Here is a 26,421-nt window from a genome sequence, read left to right on the forward strand (position 1 = left end):
ATATAAACATAATTTGAGGTGTTTGAAATCAAAAAGTCATATTATTTAAGTCACAATCACAGAAAAGTGGTCCTGAAAATAAGTATCCAGAATGCTGCAAAACAAGGTGTACTGTGGCTCTTGCGTTGGGATGTTCATTTAATTTTGAGAATTCACATGATGTCAGCTCTACCAAATCTCTGGGGATCTTGGGGTTTTATTTGTTATATAGACAATTTACGTTTGAAAAGAGGGCAGAGTGAAGTCCGCTTTACACCACTTTATTCAATTATGCATTCGTAATTTTATATACGTACAATATTTTTCTTCTTTCTCTCATGCCCTGTATAGGGAAATTAAATTTAATCATCACAGGTGTGACATAGGAAATGCACACACCATAGCTGTTCAGCAGCTTTTCTTTAACTTCTTGCAACTGACAATTACTCATTAGAAAAAGTAAAAGAATAGACCATATTAGGTGAATCCTTTAAATCAGATTATGAAATGAAATGAAATTTCATTAATTTGAAGGACTTGTTAAGTTTAAACTCCCAGTGAAATGGTGGTGGTGGCAGCAGTGCAAGCACTCTGGTGTTATGTTGAATAATATTAAGAAGTTTTGGCTGCTGTCTGTCTTCTGGACTCCTTTAACATTCATGCAGTCAAGCTACTGCATATGTGAGCCTGACTTTACAGTGTCACAAATGACGTAGGTCCCAATTTACAGTAATGAAGTGCAGGAGTTGTTTTAAGTGTCCATCTTGAATAGTTAGTGCCAATGTAGAATTTTCAAGCACAGCTCTCTAGCTGAAAATACAGATTTTTAAGTATTTTAAAAACAGGAGACAATTGCGAATGGCTCTTATTCTGTTTAGAGATTGATCATCTCTTTTCCTGATGATTTAAAAGGCAACATGAACAGTACACATTTTCTTTTTCTTCTGCTGTGTAAAATGTTTCTGAAGTGAAGTCAATTTCTTGAAATCACATCCTTCACTGAAAAGAACAGCAATAAGAAAAACAGTTATTAATCAAGCTTGTACCACAATTCCCCGTAAGAACATTTTCATTGGAACCGGACCACTGTTCTTGGCCATTTCTTCTGAAAGAGAGCAGGGCATTTTCTGTCAGAGATGCCTGCCTTTATCATTGCTTTTTCTGTTGAAAAACAGAAGTTATTCAGTAGAGAAATGCTTCTAGACAAGTATGCTTGAAAACATACACACCCGCCTAATCTGATTCCTATACAAATCCAATCCTCAGTACCCAATCCTCAGCCATTTATGAATGTACTTTAGTATGACTAATCACTATTGAGTTAAATGAAGTTATTTGTGGACAAGTTAAATGTCTAAAAATGTAACCTGATTCTGCACTATGTTCAGAAAATATGTTTGCAGCCAGAGCCACTGCACTCTTATTGACCATTCTTTAAGCACATAATGTTTTGGTAGTTTCAGTTCAAAATTTTGGAGTAACAGTATTGAAAGTTCCCAAGGGTACAATTACTGTGCTATGAAATTTGTTGCTCTCTGGCTCAAGTGGCAGAATTAAAATCACGCAGAGTTTCATCCTTTTCACATTAGATCAATGTGCTCCCCCTGACTTTAATATTCCACTGACTTACAGGATCCAGCTGTATTTCACCACTTTTTCAGAAACTCCCAGGTATTAGTAAGAATTAAAGATAAAAGCAGACAACTTACCTGAACACTGAAGCATTTTCCATTCCTGCTGAAACTGGTCTCTTAATATTTTTGTTCTATTTACTTTTTCTTGGGTAGGAGGTATGTAAACTCCAAAGTGAGGCGTAGAAGCACCCACTAATGCTTTGGCTACACTTTGCATTAAATTTATCTCTGTGTCCTATTTAAGAAGAAAAAAAAATATTCCTGGGAACCATACTTTCTTCGTTTAAGCAATTGTCATGGTTTACATGAAATATTTTTAAACAAGCTTTTGTAATTAAGTTGCTAATATTAGTAGCAAGAATGAGTAACTTTCAATTTTCAAATAAAAATGTGTGAAAATGGAGAAGTTTTGTTCGAAATAGGTAAATTAATTTTTATCTCCTGTAAAACTTGTTTCTTTTAAATAGAGAAAGAATCTCAGTTTTTTCTTTTATGATTGAAAAGAAATCGTGCTGGGGTAAAGGTAGAAAATGTTAGGAGGGAAAGGGAGCATGGAGCTTGTTTACTTCATGCATCATTTATTTTCTATCTGTAGAAAATAGTGATCTATCTTGCTTCATCAAAAAGTGACATTTTTTGGACTCCTGACAGTCTAAATCAATGTCATGTGCTCATAGAAATTATATTCCGAGGTGTCCATAGTATATGAAGGTTATTAACACTTATTTTGAAGACTGTAACTATTCCATTTTTAAAAGATAGAAGTCTTTTTTCAATTATTCTAAAAAGCCAAACCCACACATTAGAAAATCCACACACATTAGATAATCCTGTTACGGGGCTACCTGCAGAGTACCAATATAAAAGTATCAGTCATTTTTTAAAGATGTATGTCTAACTTCCTTTTTATTGCTGAGTTTAGCCTTCACAGTATCAATAATTCTTTCCTTTTAATACTCCTAATTAGTAATGTGCAAATACACAATATCTGTATACTGTATATCAATGTACAAATTATTTTGGCTTAGACAATTTATGTATCAGCACTGTGAGTTAAAACAAATAACATTTGAGAAGGCTACAGAATAAAGTATGTCAAAATCCACTTGACTGGCAACTTAATGAGTAGTATTTCTTTAACTGTATGCCTGCTGGAAAAAAAAATAGAATAAAATGGCATACATGAACAATTCATCATTAAAGAATAACTACAAGGCACAAAAGCAAGCCAAAGTTACTCTCTAACAGAACACACAGAGAAATTGTGTTACACACAAGCCACAAGATGCTCCAGAGGCCAGGAGTCTAAACTGAGTTCTTTAAGAGTTAGACAAATTCATGGAAGATATGCTCACTGGCACTTATCACACACTGGTCTGGATACAGCCTCCAACTTCCTGAATTTAGAAATCCTTCATGTGGTAGTGGAGGGAAACACTAGACTACAGAAAGATCCAGATATTCTTTATTTCCTTTCCCATGCCCTCTATCAGAAACACAAAGCTTGGGTAGATTAGTCCTCAGTTATGTATTATGGCAATTAAGTTCACTTGAAGAATATGTGCCATTTTGATGTCTTTTCTGCATGACGGAAGTCAAGTGTGATAAAGTATAGCATGGAGGAGAGAAGGAGAGGAAATTTAGTGTTTTATGATAAACAGGACAATGGGCTGCTTTCAATCACATTTGATGGAAAGAGGCCATATAATTAACAGACAACAAATGCCTCTTTTTCAGGAGACAACTCTGAGCTGTGAATCCCGGGTGGAAAGGGAAGTTAATCCCCAAACTGTGGCAAATTGTCAGAACATCTGCTGTCTGTAAACATAACCATGGGCTTGCATTCACACCTCAGCTTCTCAATCATGCAGGCTGCCTACAGCTCGGTATGCATCTGTGTCTGGTCTTGCTCTCAGGCCAGAGAGAAGCTTGGGCCATTTGCGTCGTGAACTCAGGGGTACCAAAGACAGTACAGATACAGCCGGTATTTTCTACTGGGCAGCTTGAAGCAGTTCATACCAAGAACGCTGCTGCTTGATTTGAGTTCTGTCCTAGGCACTCTGAAGTACCATGGCTTAGTGCCACTTCTTACCTCGATCACTGCAAAAATCCGCGACTCGGATAATCCTTGTAGTAGAGCAAAAAGCAGAGAAATCCCCCTTATTCCAAGGCTCCTGTTTGGTCCAACAGCTATTACTGTCAAGTTTGGTTGATAACTATATGCTACAGGAAGAATGAATCCAAGTACAGCAGAAAAGAAGTCATTTCCTTCAGCATCCTTTAAGAACAATGAGAAACTGTTTAGCACAAATGTAAAGCCCCAAATTGCCAGATACAGAACAGTAAGGTGAATCTCAAAAAGCTTTTGACTGACCTAGGACACAGGATACTGATCTTGATCTATTTTCACAGCAATTGCTTTATATTAAACATGCAGATTATTCATCTTTTCCTTAGTGTCTTCACACTGTAACTCTGCCTTCTTGAAGTACAGTAGCTACTGAAGGTTTCCTCAAACCTATGCATTCTAGTACACTCTAAAGATCTGTGAAGGAGTAGTACCCTGGCAAGGGCAAGCAAGAAAAGGAAATATTTTCAAAGGTCCAAACTGCAGCGAGGGGTGTAATTCTCAGCATCATTTTATGAATTGGTAAATACATTCTATTCTTTCTGTTAAAAAAGGGTTTTCTCCTATGTTATTTCCAGAAAGTGAATCTTACCTCTTTCCAGTTTAGAGAAAAATAGTGTTTGGAGCTGGCCTTTCCAGACTGTTCTTTCTCACAAATATGTATCATGAGTATTTTTCTGTAAATAAAAACCCTATCTGAGTATTTAAGCAACAACTTCCAATGAGATAAAAAGATCTTTCCTTTCATCGTTCTTTAAATACCAACTCATAACACAGGAGCAAATAACTATGTGCATTACTACATGCCATAAAGTAAACACCAATTAAAACTGAAATACTTTTTAAGGTATTTTTAAAAAGAGCATTGAAGACTATGGGCAAATTACTTCTAAGAAAAAGGGGAAGTGGCAAAAAAAGTTATAGATAAGTAAAGATGACTTTCTGTAAGGAACTCAGCATCAGCAGTATGTGATCTCAGCAGTTGTAGGGGGGTACACCCAATATAATTAATAATTGCCTTCTTTATTACTTTCTATTTCCAATAACAATCTAAATTTCCATTAATACAGGACTAAGAAGGATTATACTTTAATCTTACCACTAAACTCATAAAGTGTCATTTTGAGACAGTAGTTTGTCTTTAGAGATATATTTGGGGGTGTTTTGTATCAAGCTAAACTTAATGAACATCAGATCATGACTAATTCCTTAGTGCAGATTTCATCACACATATGGACACTTAGGAACATTTATAAAGCCTTTGGGATTTGACTTCCTGAAGTAAAGAGAAACCTCACCCATCTTCTGTGTTTGGTACGATTTGCATGTCTCCAACAAATACACAAAGCACTCTGCAGAAAACAAAGAAAAATATGCATACATGTACCTCTACAAGTAATTTTTTTTAATTAGTGCAATTTGTTTAAAGAGTTTGTAGATTAGATGCATAAAAAAGGATGTATATTGTTTCTGAATTTGGTCCATTTGAAGTATAAAGAAAGCACATTTATGACAGCTCAAGGGAACTCCTTTTCTCCCACCAAATACTGGTAAGAAGAAACAAAACCCAGAAAATGTCTTTAGGCCAAAGACAATTGAAATCTGACAAAGAAAACGTAGCCTAGCACAGAACTCATCCTTACAAAAGTTTTGCCTTTGGTAAGGCAAAAGGTCTTTGCTGGCATGTACAATATTGTCTGTACTACATATTGAAAATGTTGTGTGTATGGAGATGCTATTTGTTTTAAAATTAAGGCTTCAAAGACAATTTGCCATGTTTTACACACTTTTATCTTATTTTTACATTTTGTCAAAGGGCCCCAAATGCAAAAGATAAAAATTCACCTTTGAAATCCAAAACGAAGAGAATGTCTTAGTGCAACAGCAACAGAAACAGCAGCTGCGGGTGATTCTGCAATGCCATTGCATACCTACAAAATATATTTTTCATTCAGAAATAATTAATGCTGCACAAGATCACATCATTTCTTATTTGTAACAACTGTGTTTTTACTTGTTTATATGTATCATTCAAACAAAGTTATAGTTGTATGAAAGGGATCTTAACAATTTGTCATAGCAGGGTTAAGAAAATGTTATTAATTCATTTTCTACAGAAAGGCCATATTTGATTATTATGCCAAGAGCTGTTCTATTACTTGAAAAGTATGGTGCTATGCTGAAAGGCAATTGTAAAAATAGCTTTTGTAGGGGAAGGTCATCTTTACTGGTTCTCTTGATAGTCTGCATATTGGATACACTCAGAGTGCCAGTAGGCAAACTGCACCAGAAAAATACACCCTATGAAAAGAAGGTTGTCCCTGAACTCTAATTCTGACTCTTCCTTTAACCTAGGCAAGCTATTCCTTTCTGCAAAATACAATGACAGTATTACTCAGTCAACCTTTAAGTATTCATTTGTGTAGTGCTTTGAACTCTACATGAAAGCTAAGCAAAAAGATAATGCATGCTCCCCCTCCCTACTCCTCTTTGTATTTGTCAACACAAAAAAGCTCAGCTAAGCATCTGCAGCTCATGAAAAGTTCTATTTCTTTTTGCCAGTTACCATTTTTTTTGATCTATTTATAGGCTCTCCTAGATGTATGTGCAGTCTATAGTGTTAGAAATTTGTCCCTGAAATCTACATACGTGACTTGCAACAGCAAGAAGATGGCTTAGAAGAAAGAGGCCATTCTGGCCGTTACTCTTCCTTGCAGGCCTGCTACTTTAAAGAGAGCTTTTCATTCAAAGGGAGAGACTAATTTATTATGGTGTAATATTCTTAACTTGTTTGCAGTTTTTCCTCTTTGCTTTTCCACTTTTTATGCATAAATACAAACATGCACCCGTCTAAGCCTGCCTTCTCGTCATTCCTGACCCTGCAAGAATCCAAATACTGATTTGGAATGACTCTGTTCTGAATCACAGCATACAGTAGTGTTTTCAGCAGCTCCACTAAAGGGTGTGTGGGGTTGTGTGTGTAAATCAAAATTTATCCTGAGTAAATTGTTACACAAATAATGGGAAGTGAGTGCAGCTGCACAAAGCATGGCATCTTGTAATGAAAGGTAATGCAGAAGTAGAGTCTCTCCTAAATACAGGAAGCAAAACTCCATGCACTGAGACAGAACGTTTTTTTTTACATTTCTTGCTTATATTTCTTGCTGCTGCTTACTGGTGCTTGATATACCACCTTCTGCTCCCCTCGATTGGAAGAGTGAATGCCTGGCTCGCTTGTATGTCTGAGAGTGACAAGAAAGTTCTTACTGAGTCATACACTGTGACTGAAGAAAAGCAGGACAAGGTCTTGGCCAAAGATCATTAGAAAGATGTCCTGGGGTTAACAACTATCACTAAAGAGTTGTTTTCTCATCTTGCATACTCACTCTCATAGCTAAGCACATTCTAGCTGAGATTAGCGGAGACGTGAACTTCACAGCAACTAACACCTGGGTGATGATATAGTAGAAGCAGAAATCAGAGGAATCCAACTCTCCCCACACCCCCAAGATCAAAGCAGGTTATTATTACCTCCTTCTGAAGTATTTTATCTAGGATGGCCAACATACTGCCAAGAGAGAGCAAAGTTTTGTCCTCTTTCACAAGGTCTGCATAAAAGCCACTGTAAAAATAAATTATATGAAGAAAAACTAGGTTAGAGGCAACAACGCTTTTGAAGATGACACTGATACAGTACTTTGCAGTTAGCATTGATGGGGTACATTTTGTATAGGTGCTACACATTCATTCTCAAAAACCTAGCTCTAGCAGGAAGATGACAACACTGTTGCCTGACAGTCTTGAGCTCTCTAAACCTCTCTCCATTCTGCACTGTAAAGAAAAAAAAAAAGTCTGATGATATTCAGGATATAGAGTTCTGTCAAAATTAGACTAAAACAAAAAGTTGAGCTTCTCAAATCAGACCATTTTGGCATTTTTTTCAGCTAAAAGTGAACACAGAGCTTTAAGGCACCTTCCTAGAAAAATCTCTTTCTAAATGAATACATTTGCACTAACTGTTCTATCTCCATTGAAACAGTTTTCTCTAAAAGTATTCTGATTAGTTCTTTAAAGGACTTCAAGGCTACGAGTGATAACCAACACCACTTTTTCAAAGAAACTGGCTACAACTGAGTAGACTACGGCCACAAAGATGACCATGGCAGAAAGAGAGCTAGATGACAGTCTGTACAGAGACCTGTCATCCTCATAAATATGTTGAAAATTAGATAGGACCAACCTGACAAGAACTTTTATTTCCATCTCATCCATTTCCTTCACCAAATGAACAGGTACAGGAAGCAAATGTGCTGAACCTTTACAGGCAGTTGTTGCTGCTGTTTTGATGGGAGGCACTGGAAATAGAATGTTTTTCATGTGCAGTTCCAAAAACCTTTCTACTTTGACAGTTTCATTGTTGTTAGTCATCTTAGATTCATGTTCTGTGGAGGGATTTGCATTAGCCTTCTTTAGTGGGTGTGATTTGGTGCTCAAATTTTGTAAAAATGATGTGTCTAGAAAGAGGGGAGAGAAAAAGGGTTTCACCTGCATTAATTCCCAAGCAGTGTGTTAATATTTGGTTACATTTATTTACAAAACAGAGTACATCTGTATTCATAGTATGCATATTTGTTTCCACACTAGCTACACTGTTTCCTGCCACAAGATATTATTTTTCAGTGCTGCTACATTTGCTTCAATCTAGCAATTATGTCCCTATTTTTGACACAGAACACAGCATCCTCAAGCAAAGATATCAAAGCGCTACTTTTTGGCCTGATGTTTGCCAGCTTCAGAAGTTCTTTTCAGATCAGCTGGGGCCCTGGCCCTGAATGAAGTCTCGCAGTGCCTCATCAGTCACTTGATGAATAATTGGTAGTTCAATTATTTTAATCCACTGGTATTAATCATTTTGAATATCTGTATGAATCTATTTACCAATCACATTTGCTTGAAGAAAGAGACATTACCTTCATACATCAACCATTTCCAGTAGGGTTTATGTGCTGCTCTCACATTTTGAATAGATTCAATTGCACTACGAAAGAAACACAATTAACAGTATCAGTAGTAAAGAAAATACAGGAAACTCCATGAAAAAACAAAACCAAAAAAACCCAACTGAAAATGAACAACCTCTAGTCTATTCCAAGAATGCAGAACAGAAAAATAAAGAGAATGAGAGTCAATGGGCAGATTGCTTGGAAAGATTAGATGCATGAGTCAAAAAAAGAAAGTGAAGAACACATGCAGTATGTGCCTTTTAAGTACACATTTACACACATTGAGTGAAATCCTGATCCTGCTGTGGGAAGAAGAACACCTGTCCCTGACTTCAGGAAAGGCAGGATTTCACCTGTCAGTCTTCGGTCTGTCAGAGATTTTATCTACAGAATGTAAAGATGTAATTAGATTCACTCAAAAGCAAGACTATCTGTTCAGGAAGATTCAGAGTGGGGCAGAAACCAAGTAAATCACATTCCCTGCTACTCTTAGTGTCAAAATCTTTTTTATCATCACTGCTATTCGCAGCACTATAGGCAAATGGTCCTATTACGTTAGCTATAATACAAACATAATACAAGAGATGTTAAAATCCATTACAAAGTCCATGTATTGAAGATTATTTGTAAGGTGTTCAGGAGCTGGACTGATATAATGGATGAATATGTAATCAACTCTCTGTTACCTAGGATGATAGCAACCTGAGATACTACAGTTGGTAGAGAAGAAAGAGAGGTGATACAGGTACTATGAGATGTACTAGCAGCAAAATAACCAGTTTTGCTCCATCTGAGTTTACCAAATCCAACTCTGCCCACAGCCTGTGCATATCTACACTGCTCTCCTGACGAATCTGAGCTCCGAGTTTTAGCTAACACAGCTGACCGGTAGGTGCTGCCACCAAGGTGCATGAGGAGCATTACTGCTGAAAAAAGGCACTGAGCAACTCTTTAGGTGGGAGAGAGACTGAAGATGGAACACAGAGATGTGAAGGAGGTGGTACAAACAGGTAGAGAGACAGACACTGTTTAGATGCGGGACTGACTCAGGCCCAAGATTCAGAATGCTTTACTAGGTCAGATTCACCACTGTGCAAACACAATCTTACCGTCTCGAAGAAGAAGTTAGACCCTAAGTTTAATTATCTTGGTACAGGTCTACACAGTTGAGTGCTCTCATACCCCACGCCTCGATAGGCCAAATGCAAGAAAAACAAGGAGTCAAGACTGGCTTTGCACAGCTCTCAGTGATGAGAGAAAGGTTAGCTCCAGCTATTGCTGTACTACAGCCACTGAAGTGGCTCTGGCGTCTGAAGGACTAACGCTTGCAATTACATACCTTCCCAAGTACTGGCTGTTATTAACTGGCACTGCCTTGATTACAGCAGGATTGTCTCAGCCTTGAGTGAGACGGATCTTTACAGGATAACAAAGCTCAAGGATAAATAGCATAAAATTATAAGCCATTAAGAACTCTGGCAATCTGAAATAATTTCAAAACAAAAGTATACAAAACTGTACCTTGGATTACCTTTTTGGAAAGCATGTTATGCAAAACAGAAAAGAATATATTATAAAGTATCATATTAAAAACTTGCTTCAGCATAATGTTCAGAGCGTGCATATCTCTAGTCTCTTTGATAGACACATGGGTTAATCTAAAATTCTTCATATGCTTACCTTAGGCAAGGTGCCATTTCTCCAGTTATTTGAGGTACAGGGTCTCCAAGCAAAGTTTTTACAGTCATACAGACTGATTCAGACAATGACTTTAAGTGGTATCCACCCTAGAAAAAATAAATATTGTGTGTCACCTAAGGAACAAGTACTTGTACTATCTATCTGAATATCATAATGGAAACTAAATTAAACTTTTGAAATATATCTGAATTTACAGAAATGGAAGATGATGTGCAAGCACATCTAAGTCAATGATTTTCAATATGAAAACAGTTAAGTTAGAGGCTACTCACTGAACTTCACTGGCATCCTGTGATTCAACTCACTTTATCATGGTTTGATTCATCTTGGAAATCAGTCATGACTTTGCCATGAAAACCCTGAAAACATATTCCTTCTCCATCCCTATCCATGACATGCCATCTTCAGCAATTCTTGTGGAAGATTCCTTAGAAGGCAAATACTACCCCTGTCCTCTAAACTGTCTGTACAAGGGAAATTTCCCACAGCCTGACATTTTAAAGACAAGGTTGTCCTAATGATTTGGCAGAATCTGGAGAACAACTGAAGATAGATTTAAGACTGCTAGATTGCAGATGATAGACTGCTTCCTGCGTGGCACCCGTGGAGCAGTCATATCATCTGTATTGGGAGGGGATGCTTATTTGCACTTCAACTAGTAGACAGAAATACCTATAATAACCTGCTGGTTGGATGATGGAAGAAAGGTCATACAAAACAGAGGCCAAGTGAATCAATTCATAAACTGTTCACTCTTGGAGACCTTGTTGGCAGTAATATTTCCACACACTTATTTACCTGAAAAGCCACCATTTTTCTAACATGCAGCAGAAATAGCAAGTCGAAATCTAGATTTCAAAAGGAGGAAATATTTCTAATTGGTTAAAAAAACCCACCAACAGCTCTTAAAAAAAGGGCTTACACAGAGGCTTTTAATCAAAAAAGAGGGAATTTAATAAGGGCTCCATTACTAACTAAGAGTATATTTAGGTTAAAGATTTTTTCAAACTCTCCTCGGGTAAGACATACCGGCAAAAACATTGGTAGTACAGCTTATTCACTAAATACATTTTAATGAGTTTGGGACTCCCCAGAGCAGCAGACTAGTCACTGTTCAGAAGAACTGAACATACCTGTGGAGAATGTGGTTTTTTTGAACAATGAGCATATGCTGCTGTTTCAACATTTTAAGTTAAAAAAAAATTTTTTTTGAAGACACGCATTTCTTTTAATGTTTAAGAGCATTGTCAAATCTTAGCCATTTTTGGATTCCCGATTCTCAAAAGAATAAATTATTTCATTAAGCAGTTTTGCTTCCCCGCTTCTAGCTTGCCCTATATGGCTCCAAAACATAGACCCTTCCCCTGGGAGTATGTTTCCAAAGTCTTTACCTCTAGGATGATGCACAGCTTTCCATTAGCTAACTGCATCAGGAAATGGGTAAGGTGGGCAAAAACCTCAGGAGTGGCATTCATCTGACCCTAAATCAAAGAAAAAATTTTAAGAGATGAAACCCTGAATCAAGAACATTGGTAAAAAAACCCCCATACAATCTGAAATACGTGAGTCTGAATTGGAATACTGGAACACTTGCCTCTCATTGTATTTAACAAAATGAGAGATTCTGTAAATGAAATATATTTTGTATTTAACAAAATGTTTTTAACAAAATACTGAACCAACTGCATTAAAGGAAGGTGCAAGTAAACAACACAGTAATTATGCCCATGGGATAATCTGTCTTTATGTGTCTTCTTGTAGTATTTAATGAGTTAGGGTCAGCTTAAAGACTCAAACATGTATTTTTAGCTTGGTCAAAGTGAATTTCACCCAGCAATCACAGGACATTTAAGAGGTAGGAATAGTCATGAATCTGTTTTCAGAATGACAATACAAAGGCCGCAACAAGTTACTTACTTCAGGGTCTCCGATTCCAGAATCATATCCAGAGGAGACAAGAACCAGTTCAGGATCAAACTGTTACAAAACAGAGAGAGTTGTAGCACATTCTTATGTCCTATTTTCAATTTTGTACTGGATTTCAACTGTACCATGTTCAGCTGTTTTTTTCAGCTAAAATAGGAACACAAATAAAGACTCTCCTTGAATAAAAACTAAGATTACCCTTTTATACTATTTTCATTCCTGCTAATTAGTTGCATATCATGATATTAGTTATTTAAAAACTAACATTCTGTAAATATTATTCAGTTGATCAGGACATTATTCATACCAGCAGAAATAAACTGTGCTACTGGCAATTAGTGTGTTTCTACAAAATATTCAGTGGTACCTGCTTAAGAAGTACTTAGGAAATAGTCTTTGGTTTTGCTATTCAAATAGCAGAACAGTAAACAATTACCTCAAAAGCCACTGGAAGCAACACATGGAAAAACGCAGCAAGATAATCTGAATTTCCCATCCCAACCTGCAAAATGTGAGAAATATAGGTCATATTTTCCTGTTGGAATAACAAATTTTCTAGGGTTCTTCAAGACTTTAGGGAAAGATAGTATCAAAAGTTAAAGATAAGGGAACCTTATGAGGTCAAGTAAAACAAACTCCATTTAAGTCAAGTGCGTAAATATCCATCATTTTTCTCATCTCCTGAAACACTTGCTGTTTTGATGCCCAAGCAAGATATTCAAGAAAAAAACAAATATGTGCACGTTTCTCTCTCTCTTTTTTTTTTTTTTAAGTTATGCCATTCTGAAACATATTTCTCAGCAGACATTCCACTGACAGGAAGGAGGTACACTGTACTAAGACATCTGCCAAGCAAGTGAGGCAGTGCACTTCTCAAAAATTGTTATGTAAAGCATGAGATAGAAAGCAATTGTATTTGCTTTATTACACTGTAAACAACATTTACCTTATTCCAAGGCAAATTTATGTTAAAACCTTTCCCTTTTCCCAGACCCACAGCATCATAGTCAGATTCTTTGAGTGATGGCCAGAATTCCTGATGTTCATAGCGGTGCCAGGAAAAATACAAAACACTGAAAGATAGAAGAAACAAATCCAGCTTGATGAAAAGATTCTGAAACTGAACCTGGTGGCTGTATTGACTGAAAGCATGAAAATAGAATTGTCCTTTCCCCTTAATTCTCTTGATTGACTTGGACTGCAAAACTTGGTACAGTATGCCAAAATTAACCTAGGACAACTGCTAAAAATTTGTTGTATGCGTGTAATTCCTTCACATCAAAGACAAGGCATTTTCAGAAGAGCAGACTTGTTTCTAGAATCTAATCCTGTGGCTTTTCAGAAAACAATATAAAGCTCATGTGTTTTATCCAGCTACTACATGAATACTTGAACCAAGAGATTACTGAATAGAGATATTACCTGAATACTGTCACTGAGAGATCTTACTACTGGCAAACCAAGGTAGTCATATTGCTCATTTTCATTGTTAGTCTTTACAATAGAATAGATTTACAGATTTTGTTAGAATTTTCCCTCTGTTTCATAACAAGTAAAAACAACAGAGTGACTAAAATAGCAAGGAGAACGTTTAGCAAGATTCTAGTTTTAGAAAGTTAACAAACCTTCATTACAGAGGAAAGCAATATTTAACCAGCTAACATAAAAAAATAAATAAAATATCCTTCAAACCTTGGATCCTCTTCAAATATATACTGAGTTCCTTGCCCATGGTGCACATCCCAGTCAACAATTAGGATTCTGCATAGATCAGCAAAAGAAAACATTCAGTGGAAGAACCACAGCATCTTGATCTAAAGGGGGTACAGATGAATAAGATTTTTGTGTCCCAAAAGTTACATGACACCCAGAAAGCTCTAGACATTAATCTAAAACAGTACAACATCAAACAGTTATGTAAATGCCATACTTGCATATGATAAGCTTCTCTAGGGTCAGCCACACACTTACCTCTGTAGACCGTATTTCAGTTTTGCATATTCTGCTGCAATAGCGACATTGTTAAACAAACAGAACCCATTAGCTGCATTTCTCTGGCTGTGGTGACCTGGAGGTCTAAAACAATATATGGTTACTCACAACAAAGGAAATTTCGGGGAGAAGTGAAGACTTTCTTACATATTTTCTTACCTTACTAATGCCATTCCATTGCACACTTTTCCTGACATCACAGCGTCTACCAGCTGCAAAGTTGCTCCTACTGCTAGTCTGGCACAGCGGTAAGTGTTCTGAAAAAGAGAAACCCATAGTTGTCATCATTCACTCATCAGCTTGTTTTAAACTGATCACACATGACATGCTTTTGCACCCCAACAGCAAATTGTCTGGACAAAATTCTACCCCTCTGAGGCTGGATATAGATAGTTGAAAGCAGAATTTTACAACACAAATTCCAATGTGCTTTCTACTAGGTTTACCTGTGATCACCATATCCTTTATAACGATGTTCTTGCTGGAGCAGCTAAGAAACATGAGATGGACTTCCTGAACTGACTAGTGGAATAACATGGCATCTTTGAAAATAAGGAATGAAACCTTACAGAAACAAAACGCCAAAGACTCGCCTCCATTACCCGGTGCTACACTTAAGAGTAACTGTTACCAAAATGCGATTTGCAGGTCACTAATAGTCTACAGTGACATTAAGTGACAAAAATAGAGCTAGAATTTGAGTAGTGCACTATACCAGCACAATACAATTACAAAATAGATGACAGGACACTTAACCAATTTAAATTACAGCATTATACTAAACTTGAAACAGATAACAATAATATAATAAATAAATGCAAGTCTGCTTAAATACAAAAAAAATGTATTGCCAATTTTCCCCAACTTAAAAAAGTGCCACTCATATGCAATAACACAAATAGTTGTAACTCCCAATAGAGGAAGCAGTTTAACTCACACACCGGATGAAAGAAAAAAGCATCATAATTTCCAGAGAGTCTTTTCAGTTCCTCTTCGTTCATTGTCTGGCTGCTTCTTGCTGCTTCCAAGTGTTCCGAACTGCAGAGGAGAGAGACAGTAACGCAACACTTAACTAAGCAACTATAAAGGTTTTTTAAAATGCAAAATGTAGTGAAAAGTAATGGAATGTATGTTCAAAGGAGCTTTCTGTGAGACTTCACAAGTCCAATAGGCACTCTGGAATGCTAGTTGCAGGATATGGTGAAAAAAATAGGGAGCACTATGAAAGCAAGGCTTCTTGGATGTGCTACAAATATGACATTCTTCTCCCTTTTCCAGTGGTAAGAGCAGTTAGTCTTGCTTTCAAAAAAAGGCTCTTTGTCCATCACGCAGCAATCTATGTTGCAATCCATGCTACATAAAAATACCATGCCAACAAGAAATAAATTAGGATTCTTACAGTTATCAGAGTGTGAATTATAACTCTGAGAATGTGTGTCTAATCCTCCCTTGTTCTATGGAAAACAAGTATTTGAATAACTCCCTTATCAGGTGTGTACTAACTCCCTCTTTTCACTGGTTCAAGAGTGCAGTAAGTACTAAGCCTCTAGAACTAATGTTTAGGGAAGTGATCATGCTCCTGTACTCCACACTGGTGAGGCCACACCTCGAATCCTGTGTTCAGTTTTGGGCCCCTCACTACAAGGGTGCTGAGGTGCTAGAGTGTGTCTAAAGGGCAACGAAGCTGGTGAGGGGTCTGGAGAACAAGTCTTATGAGGAGTGGCTGAGGGAACTGGGGTTGTTTAGTCTGGAGAAGAGGAGGCTGAGGGAAGACCTTATCACTCTCTACAACTACCTGAAAGGGGGTTGTGGCGACGAGGGTGTTGATCTCTTCTCCCAAGTAACAAGTGATAGGACGAGAGGAAATGGCCTCAAGTTGCACCAGGGGAGGTTTAGATTGGATATTAGGAAAAATTTCTTCACTGAGAGGGTGGTCAAGCATTGGAACAGGCTGCCCAGGGAGGTGGTGGAGTCACCATCTCTGGAAGTGTTCAAAAAACGTGTGGATATGGCGCTTCAGGACATGGTTTAGGGGACACAGTGGTGCTGGATTAATGGTTGGACTTGATGATCTTGAAGGTCCTTTCCAACCTTAGTGATTCTGTGATTCCCCCAATTCTCTGTCACTACTCTCTCCCTCCTTGTGTAGCAAGCTGGAAATGGAGGCTGATGGCATCTGATCTCCCATCTGTGCCCTAATCCAGCACACAATGTCCATATGTGTTCCTCCAGGTGGACAATGTCAAAACAACCAGAATTTCACAACAAAATGAGGCACACTAGTGCTGCCTAATGGACGTAAAGCTAAACAGTGCCTTCAAAACAAAGGCATTGACAGGAATAAAACCATATGAACCTGAATGACTGCATAATTACTAGTTTAACTTCATCAGCAGCCTCATAACTGTGAGCAGAAAACATTTTTATAGGAGTTAAAAATTTGTTTCAATCTAAAAGTGTTTTAGAAAGAAAAGAGCTCTACTAGAGCTTACCTATGGAAACCAAGATAAGACTTAGTAATTAATTTGTCACCAGTCATCTAGCAGGAGCAACTCAATTGGAAATAGTGAACAAGTCTCTTCTGTACCCAGTGAGCAGTGTATTTACTAGGAAAATAAATTATATTGGTACACAGCACTAATTGCACTCTAACAAATGCATTCCAAGTATGTTCTGAGAAAAAATACTGTTCTGGAATCTGAAAATGTAAGCATGACTTGGGATTGAGCTCTGGTACTCATCACAGGTGTCAGGGCCCTGAGTGCATCCCTCCCTTCATGGGGTTTGGCTGCTGGGTTCAGAACCAGCTTAGAGATAGTACAGCTGTCTGCCTTGAAAGAAAGAGCTAGAGGAGCCTCAGCAGAGGTTCCCTGCAATCAGCTCAGCTAAGAAGTGCTCCCCCTCCTTCCCTTGGCACCTGCTTTTAAGATAAGGCTCTCAGCCTTGCTACACTGCAGCTGTGTTGTGTAGCCATGTCTGTGTCTGGCCATGAACACCAGAGATCTGGACCTGGACCTAGACCCTGACCTGTGGACTGTCTTTCTAACTTGACCTCAGACCTGCCATGTCGCTATGGCCTCGTCGGGCAATTTAAACTCGTGGCTGAATCCGGTCACCATCACTGGGCCTGTGCTGCTCGCCTTGCTTGGGCATTGTGGGATTGTGCCCTCGTCCATGAAGCCACTGCCTCTAGATGCTTTGTCATCATGCTTTGCTCCCTGCTCCCCTTGCCTTTCAGAGGAGGCTGCCCTTGCCACTCCCTGACAAGGGCAAATGAGAGCACAAGCAATACACAGAATCATCACACCGAGGTGACGTGCCAGAGCAGACTTCATTGCCATGACTTCAGAAGAGACAGGCTGCTGCTCCTCTGAATTCGCCCCCTCAAAATTAGCTGCAAAGTTCTTCTGTTTGGTTCACTCTACCTCAAAGATGCTTGGGAGAAAGAAGAGCATATTATCTTTCTAAATAAATACCCATTTTTCTACACTTTTAAAATCTTGTCCCAATTTTTATTAAAGTTTACTCTTAATCCTCTGTATAAATCAACATTCATTGCTTAAGAACCTTTAAGTGTGACACATTTTCCATTGAAATTCCTGGAAGTCATTAAATTTTGGAGCAGACCTTATCAAATGGACCAAAATATGACATGGAGGTATGAGATCTGTTTTATTTCGTTGACTTAATCCGAATGGTGATGAAAGTAAGTTTCAGACCTGTGAACCAACAGGATCTCCTCCTCGCTTCCTTCTCTGGCAGGCACATGGACGCATCTTTCCACAAGATGGTAACATTTAAGCTGCTCATAGGAGGCTGACAGTCTTTCTGGCACTTCAATATCACAAACAGGACTAAAAATAAGCAATAATTTTATTACTATAATACCAAACCAGCACAGCAAATGAATGCACTTCATAACACCTAGCTTTTATCTTCCTTTTGTAAGAAGATTCATTACCCTCATAGAGGGACATGTGAAAGTAAAATAAAATCTTTAAATACTTTTTGCTTTGGAATGGAGCCAAAAATCTGTTCTAAAATATGTAAGCAGAAAAATATGCAAAGTTCTTTAAACAGAAAAAGAAACAAAATAGCATAATTTTTTGTTAGCTACAGACACGGGAATGCTGAAATGAAAAGCTGTAGATTACAATGAAGGTAAACAGAGGAGAAGTGGGTCTGTGGGAGAAGGCAACAGGGGACTGTTACTCTGAGCACTGCAAAGGTACTGGTCTAATTTATGTAAATTCAGGCAAGTGGCATATATCAACTTCTAACTGAATTTAATTGATGGGTTTCAGCTGAGTGAGTAGATCTACATATTTTTTCCAAGATCAACAATACGTTAGCTTTATAAACAATTTAATTAGCTTAAAATACTTTATTTAGGGGGCTGCTCAGATGCCTAAACACTTCTTGTTAAGGCCTACCAGACTGGAGGCTTACAGCTTCTCAAATCCAGCTTCAGATTATCATTACAGCATCTGGATACAAATTGGGAATAAAATAAAAATGTTTCTCCAAAAGGAAAGACTTTCTGTTTTCTAGGAAAATGACAGGGCATCTATCACTAGGTATTTCAGATTACATTTACAAAAGCTGCATTCACTTGATACTTCTCTCAGAAGTCCTAATAGGAACCTATTCATAAAAAGGACGGCAGTGACTTACTCACTCCAAAGTAGTTTATGAGTGGTCATCTCCTCATCATAAATCAGCGCTGTTCCTGAAGCCATTGCTACAGACAGAACAAAACAAAAAGCCCAGGGCGCATATTTCAGGCAAGAAGTAAACATATACTAAAGCTTAATGTTATATTAGCTAGTGACAATATATGTACACAGCATATCTGCTTGCATCACAGTTTTGCACTTCAGACTTTGTACTTACAATACAGAACCAAAGAGAACCGTTTAGGAGGAGCCCTGCCAAGGCCGAGGAGCCGGGCAGCAGTGCAAAGCTGCTGCACAGACCTTGAACTGGGGTGCACGCAGGGAGGATTCACAATTATCTGAATTTTCAAAACCCCAGCACAGGTATTTCTGGTGGGGGCAAGGGGGTTACCCCATCTCTCTAAGCCCCTCTAGCCTGCGCTCGGGGCCCTATGAAGACTGGGAAGGCTCCGAGCACAGGCCGGCTGTACAGGCCTCCTCATCCCGCCGTTGCACACAGACACTTACCTGTCACAGCTGACGTGAAACCAAACGGCTACTTAGGAAAACCCAAGTTATAAAGCCACAAAGCATGAAAAATAGCATTATATACAGCACGGCTGGCACGATTACAGGGATCTGTTGTGCTTAAAACTTCATCAGTCTTTCAAAAACCCGAGAGAGACATTTAAGAGAAAACAAAGAAACCCATGAGAAGAAAGAGAGACTAAAGCGCACCGCTGGCCGCCAGGCCACCTCACCGAAGCCCCGGAGCCGCCGGAGGGCGCGTTAAGGTGGGCCGCAGGCCCGCTCCGCTCCTCGCCTCCCGCCCGCCGGGGAAGCCTGGCCGCCCCAGGCGCCTTCACACGGGGCCGCGGGTAGACCCCGGCTCCCGGGGGCGGCGAGGGCGGGAGGCCGGCGCGCCTCAGCGACACGGGCCCCGGCTTCAGCGGCGCGGCGCGGCGCGGCACGGCACGGCACGGCCCGACCGCCAGGAATGCCTGGGCTCGGCCGCCCGCTCCTCCCGCGGCGGCGGCTCGGGGAGTGCCGAATGGAGTCCCCGCCCCGCGGGCGGCCCGGGGGGTGAGCGGGACTTCAATGCCCCAGTTTAACTCTCGCCGGCACTGGTGCCGCCGCCGATTTCACTGGTGTATAACGGGAGGCCTTACAGTACGTGCAAAGAAAAGCTTCTGCTTTGCCAGAGCTCGCTGAAGTAGGCCTGACAGTCTGAATTACGTTTCCGTGCCACGGATAGTTCAACCAAAGGTACTGTCAAGATTTTAGTACATAACAAATCCAAGAGCAAGAAAAACTCACAACCCTGGACTGTATGGTATACTCTAACGTGAAGAGAAATGAAATAAAAACTTGAGCCAACACGATTACTCCATCATTTTTGCAGAGCAAGAGGAACCCCGTTCTCGGCAGGTGACCCCAGACGCCGTTAGCCCTCACACCAAGCCCATCTGCCGAGGCATCTCCTGCACATCGTAAGTGGGTCACTGGCTGCCGGGCTGCAGGTCGCCCTGGGGAGCCCCCGAGAGAGCCCTCCGCAGCAGCCGGCGCGCGGAAAGCAAGGACAGGCTTCTTTAAATATTTACCAGTTTTCCTGCAGGGACCAGGACAGACTCAGCAGGATCAAATGAACCGAGCTTTTGAACAACCTACTTTTTTCTAAGCAGTGACTTCATTATACAATATAAACTGAATATAGGTTGTTTCGACTTTTGCTCCTCATTTTCTACTAGTTTTCTGGTGCATGGTAGAAAGTGATGGAGCAGGTGTTATCAGGAGTATGCTTTTAATTTATGTATTATCAATTACTGTTCTTGGGTCTATTATACATATTTGTAAAACTAAAATAAAGTCAAGTTCTGTTCATCTTCACGTGGTCTTTAATGTCAGTGTACTGCACTGACAATGAGGATGCTAATCATGTGGCCACTGTAAAATTGCACATTTCTTGAATATTATCACTCTATTAGTTCCCTGCAGTCCACTTAGACAACTGGTAAAGATTCTGCATTGGCTTTTTCAATGTGTCTGAAAATAAAAAGGAGCCTTTGAGCAGGGGGCCCCCAATTTGGATTCCAGTTGAAGTGTGTTATGTTTGAGATGGTCACCCAAGAATAAAAAGTTTCAAAAATTGTGTTTAGCCTATGCTCTCAGGTGTTGCTACTGGGACGCTGTCAGCTCTGTCATTGTAAAATGACACCCAGTAACCAAATCTTCTTGTGGCTGGAGCCAAACATACCGTGTTTACAGCTACTTATTCCTATTTATTCCACTTTGATTCCAGCAAAAGTGACCAGCAGAGGGCTGCCTTCTTTTAAAATACTCTAATGGGAGAAAATGAGGTGGATCAATGAAACATTAATCAAGGGAAAGCTTAAGTAACTGGAGAAAATGGCAGAGCAGGTGGTATAGAAAAATACATTAAAGGTAGTCAGCTGGATTAAAGCTGTTTATGCCAGTTTTTGCACACATTACAACATTTTTTTCAATAACACAATGAAACATTTATACATGGTTGGCCAAGTTCAAATTTGATGTGAACTGCTGTAACACTATAGAAAGTAGGTCTGATAACACTGGGGATTAAGTTCAATTTATAATACAATTTAAAAGGAAATTAAGACTTTACATTCCACTTATAATACATTCCTATTTACAAGATAGGTTTGGCATGAGAAGTATAATAATCTTTTTACAAATGATATGATAAATATTTACAAGCATTTATGGTATCTCCACTTCTGAGTGGCCAGAGTCAGCTGGGAGTCTCTCCTCTGCCAACGATAAACCTGGTTTATTAAAATGATGCCTTCTTCAATATTCCCCACAAGAAGATACACCATGGGACGATGGGTCAGAGTCATCCTCTGTGTACAGTTTTCGTTGATAAGCAGCCACTGTTGTATCATTCCCTGAGTTTCATAAGGCAAGAGTGAGCCCTGGGTAATGAATTCCACTTGGGATTCAATTTTATACCCTTGGTCACCAAATACTGTTCTTTTCTTGGACAGCTTTACTTTCACTGCTAAGGAAGAAAAAGGAAACATGTAAGTCACTCCATTTAGTCAAATGTAGAAAGAAACACTACAATGAAAACAAGATGATTCCTTAAAAATACTATAATCATTTATGCTGACAGAGTACAGTGAGGCCTTCTCCAGCAGCAGTACACATTTTAAAACATTTTTTAAAAATAAAGGTTATGTATTAAAGGTTTTTTCCCCCATGGAATTAGGCAACTAGGAAAAATATTTTCAAAAAAGTGAGTAATGTATTTTTACCAGCAGTACGTATGTCAGACTTTTTGGATAGTTAGATATTTTAAGCTGTTGGTGGTGTTCTTGTGTCAGGAGGCTGCCCATCTTGCCCAAGCAATTCTCCTGAAACTCACTTTGTCCATGCTAGGAACCCCTCAGCAAAAATAGCTAGTACTGCTTGCTGATACCACCCTTATATATTCCCTTTTCATTATAGGCATCTACCCACCCCACTTGACTCCACCAACAGTTTTCAGCATGAAATTTCTTTATATTGCCTGATCTAAAGCCAGCCAAAGTCGCTGAGAGTCACTGCACTGACATGAAAGGGCTTTGCAGGAAGTTTCTAGGGCAAGCGCAGAAGTATTGCCTGTCACTCCAATAAGACAACACAAGGTAAGAACTTCTTTTACGGATATGATTTTCTGAGTCTCCTTTAAAGTAAGCTATGTGCCGTGAAAAACTCATGCACACAAGGAACAAGGACATACCGTTTGCTGGTAAAACACCAAAGCTTTACTTTGAGTTTAACCACTAATAAAAGGCAAACCTGCTTATTTGGCTGCTTTTGCCAGAATTATTTTCCATAAAGCACGTTGTACTACAGTGTAGCCAATTAGACAAGAACAGAAGAGCTATTTGGTTGTAAACTAGACCATTAATAAATCTTTCATGCAAGATAAATCCTCCTTATATTTTGATTAGAAAGAACATATTCTGAAAAACAACCTAAAGTTAAGTCAGCAGCCAAACTCTTAATCCTTTGAAATCCCAGCAGAAACTGTCACTTATTGTAATTCCAATTTTAAAGCATTTTAGGAGAGTTGTTAGTCTCTTTAATAGCAGCCGTATTAGTAAGGACTTACCAAAGTTACTGTCACAGAAAATTTCAAGAACTCTTTTGTGCGTAAAGAATTCCTCCACTGCTGGGCAGGTCTGGCAGGCAGGCTTTGGTAGGACTGGTAAGAAATGACAAAATCTCATTGTTATCTTTTGTTCTAATCTTCTGCTGTCAAAGCTGAGAGCCCAATGTTTAGCCACAGGGATCACAGAGAAAATACATAATTGGTCAGTGATAATGCAAAAGTCTACACACTTCTCTGAAAACATGCCTAGGGATGAAAAGGGCTTTCATTTTCCATGTGCATTCAGCCCTTGTTCAGACTGACAAGCTCAATTATCAGCATCAAATACAGTAGCAAATGCAGTATTATTTTTAATAAGGCTTCAGTGGGTGGGGAAGGGGTTAGGTGGCTGATTCTATCAGTGACTCAGGCTGCAGCTGCGCTAGGATTGTCAATATATGAATTTGGGTGTGCTAGCAGCAATCGATTCCTCCTTTTTTCTGCAGAAGTTAATAAACCTGCGTGCATTTGAAGATTTGAATATTAATGTCATGATAACTCAGGTTTCCCTAAGGAAAATCAGATAATAAATCATCCCAACTTTTCTAAGCTGATCTGAGAACTGATTCATTGTATAGGTAAATTTATTGATGATAAGGGCCATTGGTAAGTCTATAAAGAGACCTCAAAATAAACCCCACACGGTGTGCTGTATGATACTGCCCATAGCTGTGCAGGATGGTAATCGCCTTCCTCCACTACCTAAGCGTAGACCACCTACACTTAATTTTTTTGAAGCCCTGCTGATTTACACCATCTGAGGTCTGCTTACACCGCAAGGACTAGCACTTTCCCCTGCCATCTGCATGAAGGGGGTGAAGCAATACAGACAGACACGGCTCCGTTTACAGAATCACAGGCTGTCTCGGAAGAGTGTCCCTTCTATCTCCACGATTCCCAGGAACACAGAGCATGGCCACCCTCCCCTCTGCCAGCTTCCAGCTACCTTTGTGCAAGTGTTTATATTCCTTTGTAAGAGATGCCAGGCACATGTCCTCGTCCGCAGGGAATCGATCGCAGTCCAGACTGTCGGACCAGGGATGTCCGTGGCAGGCGAGCACGGGGGTACAGCTGTCACGGACGGCAACACACATACTCCTACAAGGATGGATAAACCTGTCGCCGGAGGAAAAACCAGGCTGAACCAGTTAAACTCAGTCAGGGGTAACAGAAACTATCGCAACAGTGATTTCTGTGCAAAGTACATCGTCTCCCCTGATATTTAACATCCTTCAGTAATAACATGATTCTAGAAGTGGCAGCTGTGCACACTATGCAAGTAGACTGTATATGGACTGGACTGAGCTTACAGGGTTAAGTCATGGTTTTTAAAATGCTTTTATTACAACCTGAGAAAAGCTTCAACATGAGTCTGATTCTATTCACAATAGGTGCTTCAACCCTAAATTAATAAGAATAACATTTCAGTTATAACAAAATAAAACACGATCTCCTATGACAACAGCGTTCATTTTCCCAAGGCAAATTAAAGTTTAAGCGGAACAGGTTTTCAGTACTTTCCGATGAATACAAAAAAGTTAACAGAATTATTTCAGAAAAATTGAAGATTGCCTTTAGATTATGATAAACATGCCTTTCATTTGATCCCTGCTCGGCAAATAAAGGCTGGAGTTTTGTACTGGCCTGTGGTACTTACGTATCTAAACAGACGGGTGCAAACAGGGAGCACAGGAATGTCCTCACGTGAGGGTGACAGTCTGTTTGCGCAAGGTGCTGCCAGGTGGTAGATTTTAGGATAACCTCTGCCATGCTGGTGTGTCCCATCAGGTTGGGAAGCCTCATTTCAGAGTATCCAATCTTGTGGCACATGTCCATCTCCTTGGGTATCACCACACATTTTGTGGATAATCCGATGTCAAAGCCTGTTGCCATGCTTAGGAAATCACTCAGAGCAAAAACAAGTATTTTTGCAGTCAAGAACATCTTCCAGTGACTCTCGGGCTGCTGAGCTGTCAAACTCCCCAAGCACAAGAGCACGCTGGAAACCTTGTGGCTTATATATCCCAAGAGCTTAATGAACTGTTAGTTATCAACTGCTTATCAAATCACTCGAGACAAGACCAGGTCTTATTGCCTATTCAGGGGATTGTTGTGATAACCAGGGAGGTGGAGACAAAGTATAGAAGTATGTTCCTTTAGGACATGGATTTGGTACAGCCTTTTGCGTGTCCTATGGTGTCAGTTGCTGCAGCGAGCTATGTGGCATATTAAATTTTGACACCTAGAAGGTTTGCTATGTGCTTTCTAAAACAAATTAAGAGAACCCTCAGAAAAACGGTTGGGCAGACAGGCTGTCTCCTGGGGCTGCTGTGTCTCCTTTGGTTTCAGACACTGCTGACAGGGCAGAAAAAACAGCCCAGATTGACTTATCAAGTGAAAATGTTTTGCTTGTGCTAATTGCCCATGTCTCTTCCACTGTTTTACAATGTAGAAGAGGGACTTTCTTTGGTCAAGCGCTATAAAAGAGACAGCCTCCCACTATTAACCAAGTATTTTGTCTGGAAATTTGGCTCCCTACCCTGTGACATGCTAAAGGTCCCAACTTCTATTAATTTTAGTAGACAGCTGAAAATACAGAATTGTTTTACTGATTGGAGCGTGTAGCCTATCAGATAGCTACAGAACTCACATCTTTCATTTACTTAAGTTCAGTGGTAGATTTAACATTGTAGGGCTGCTGCGGCTATCGGTATTTATTCAGAGTGAAAAGGCAGTTACACATACCGAGAAACATCTTTATTATTTCAAATGAACCTGGCTACACTTAAAATTGCTCAAATAATGCAGTTTCACCTATTTATCAATAAATTATAATTACAGTAAACTATATGAAAGAAAATTATACCAGATGTGTACTTTCTCTGGCTGTAACGCAAAAGATAGTATTACATTTCTTAAGTTAAAAGTTAACAGAATTACTGAGTACTTCATTACTATTCTTAGTATAGTACTGATAAACAGCTCTGTGCTCTAGAGAAGTTGGGGAATCAACTGAGGTGACAGAGGGTCTGATTAATGTGTAGCTTACCTGTTATGAATAGAAAAGTCAGATTATTAGTTAAAAGAGTGGAAGATCTAAAAAAACGATTTTTTTGGAAAATTTTATTTTGATAAAAACATTTTTCCAATTAGTTATGAGTGTTAATTTTTATTTACATTTCTTATTACATAGAATCATAGAAACATTAAGGTTGGAAAGGACCTT

At 39.2% G+C, this 26,421-nt stretch overlaps 2 protein-coding genes across 2 annotated transcripts; both read right to left on the bottom strand.

Annotated features, from left to right (window-relative positions):
• Positions 1 to 3,564: 3,564 nt before the first annotated feature.
• Positions 3,565 to 19,102, bottom strand: HDAC10 (histone deacetylase 10; the record flags this gene model as incomplete). Its single annotated transcript, XM_082003630.1, has 18 exons — positions 3,565 to 3,891; positions 4,334 to 4,418; positions 5,040 to 5,093; positions 5,587 to 5,672; positions 7,273 to 7,363; positions 7,982 to 8,255; positions 8,712 to 8,779; positions 10,425 to 10,531; positions 11,837 to 11,926; positions 12,363 to 12,422; positions 12,808 to 12,873; positions 13,318 to 13,444; positions 14,064 to 14,132; positions 14,343 to 14,447; positions 14,523 to 14,620; positions 15,305 to 15,401; positions 18,083 to 18,217; positions 19,038 to 19,102. The coding sequence occupies 18 exons, from the start codon at positions 19,100 to 19,102 to the stop codon at positions 3,565 to 3,567; spliced, it is 2,004 nt and encodes a 667-aa protein (XP_081859756.1).
• A 2,645-nt stretch (positions 19,103 to 21,747) lies between these two features.
• On the bottom strand, positions 21,748 to 25,139 carry LOC309416177 (secreted frizzled-related protein 2-like; the record flags this gene model as incomplete). Its single annotated transcript, XM_082013828.1, has 4 exons — positions 21,748 to 22,058; positions 23,157 to 23,249; positions 24,142 to 24,311; positions 24,853 to 25,139. 4 exons carry the CDS (start codon positions 25,137 to 25,139, stop codon positions 21,748 to 21,750), a joined length of 861 nt encoding a protein of 286 aa, XP_081869954.1.
• Positions 25,140 to 26,421: the final 1,282 nt, after the last annotated feature.

The sequence above is a fragment of the Phaethon aethereus genome (assembly GCF_964289735.1).
Source record: "Phaethon aethereus genome assembly, chromosome: 1".
Lineage (NCBI taxonomy): Eukaryota > Metazoa > Chordata > Aves > Phaethontiformes > Phaethontidae > Phaethon > Phaethon aethereus.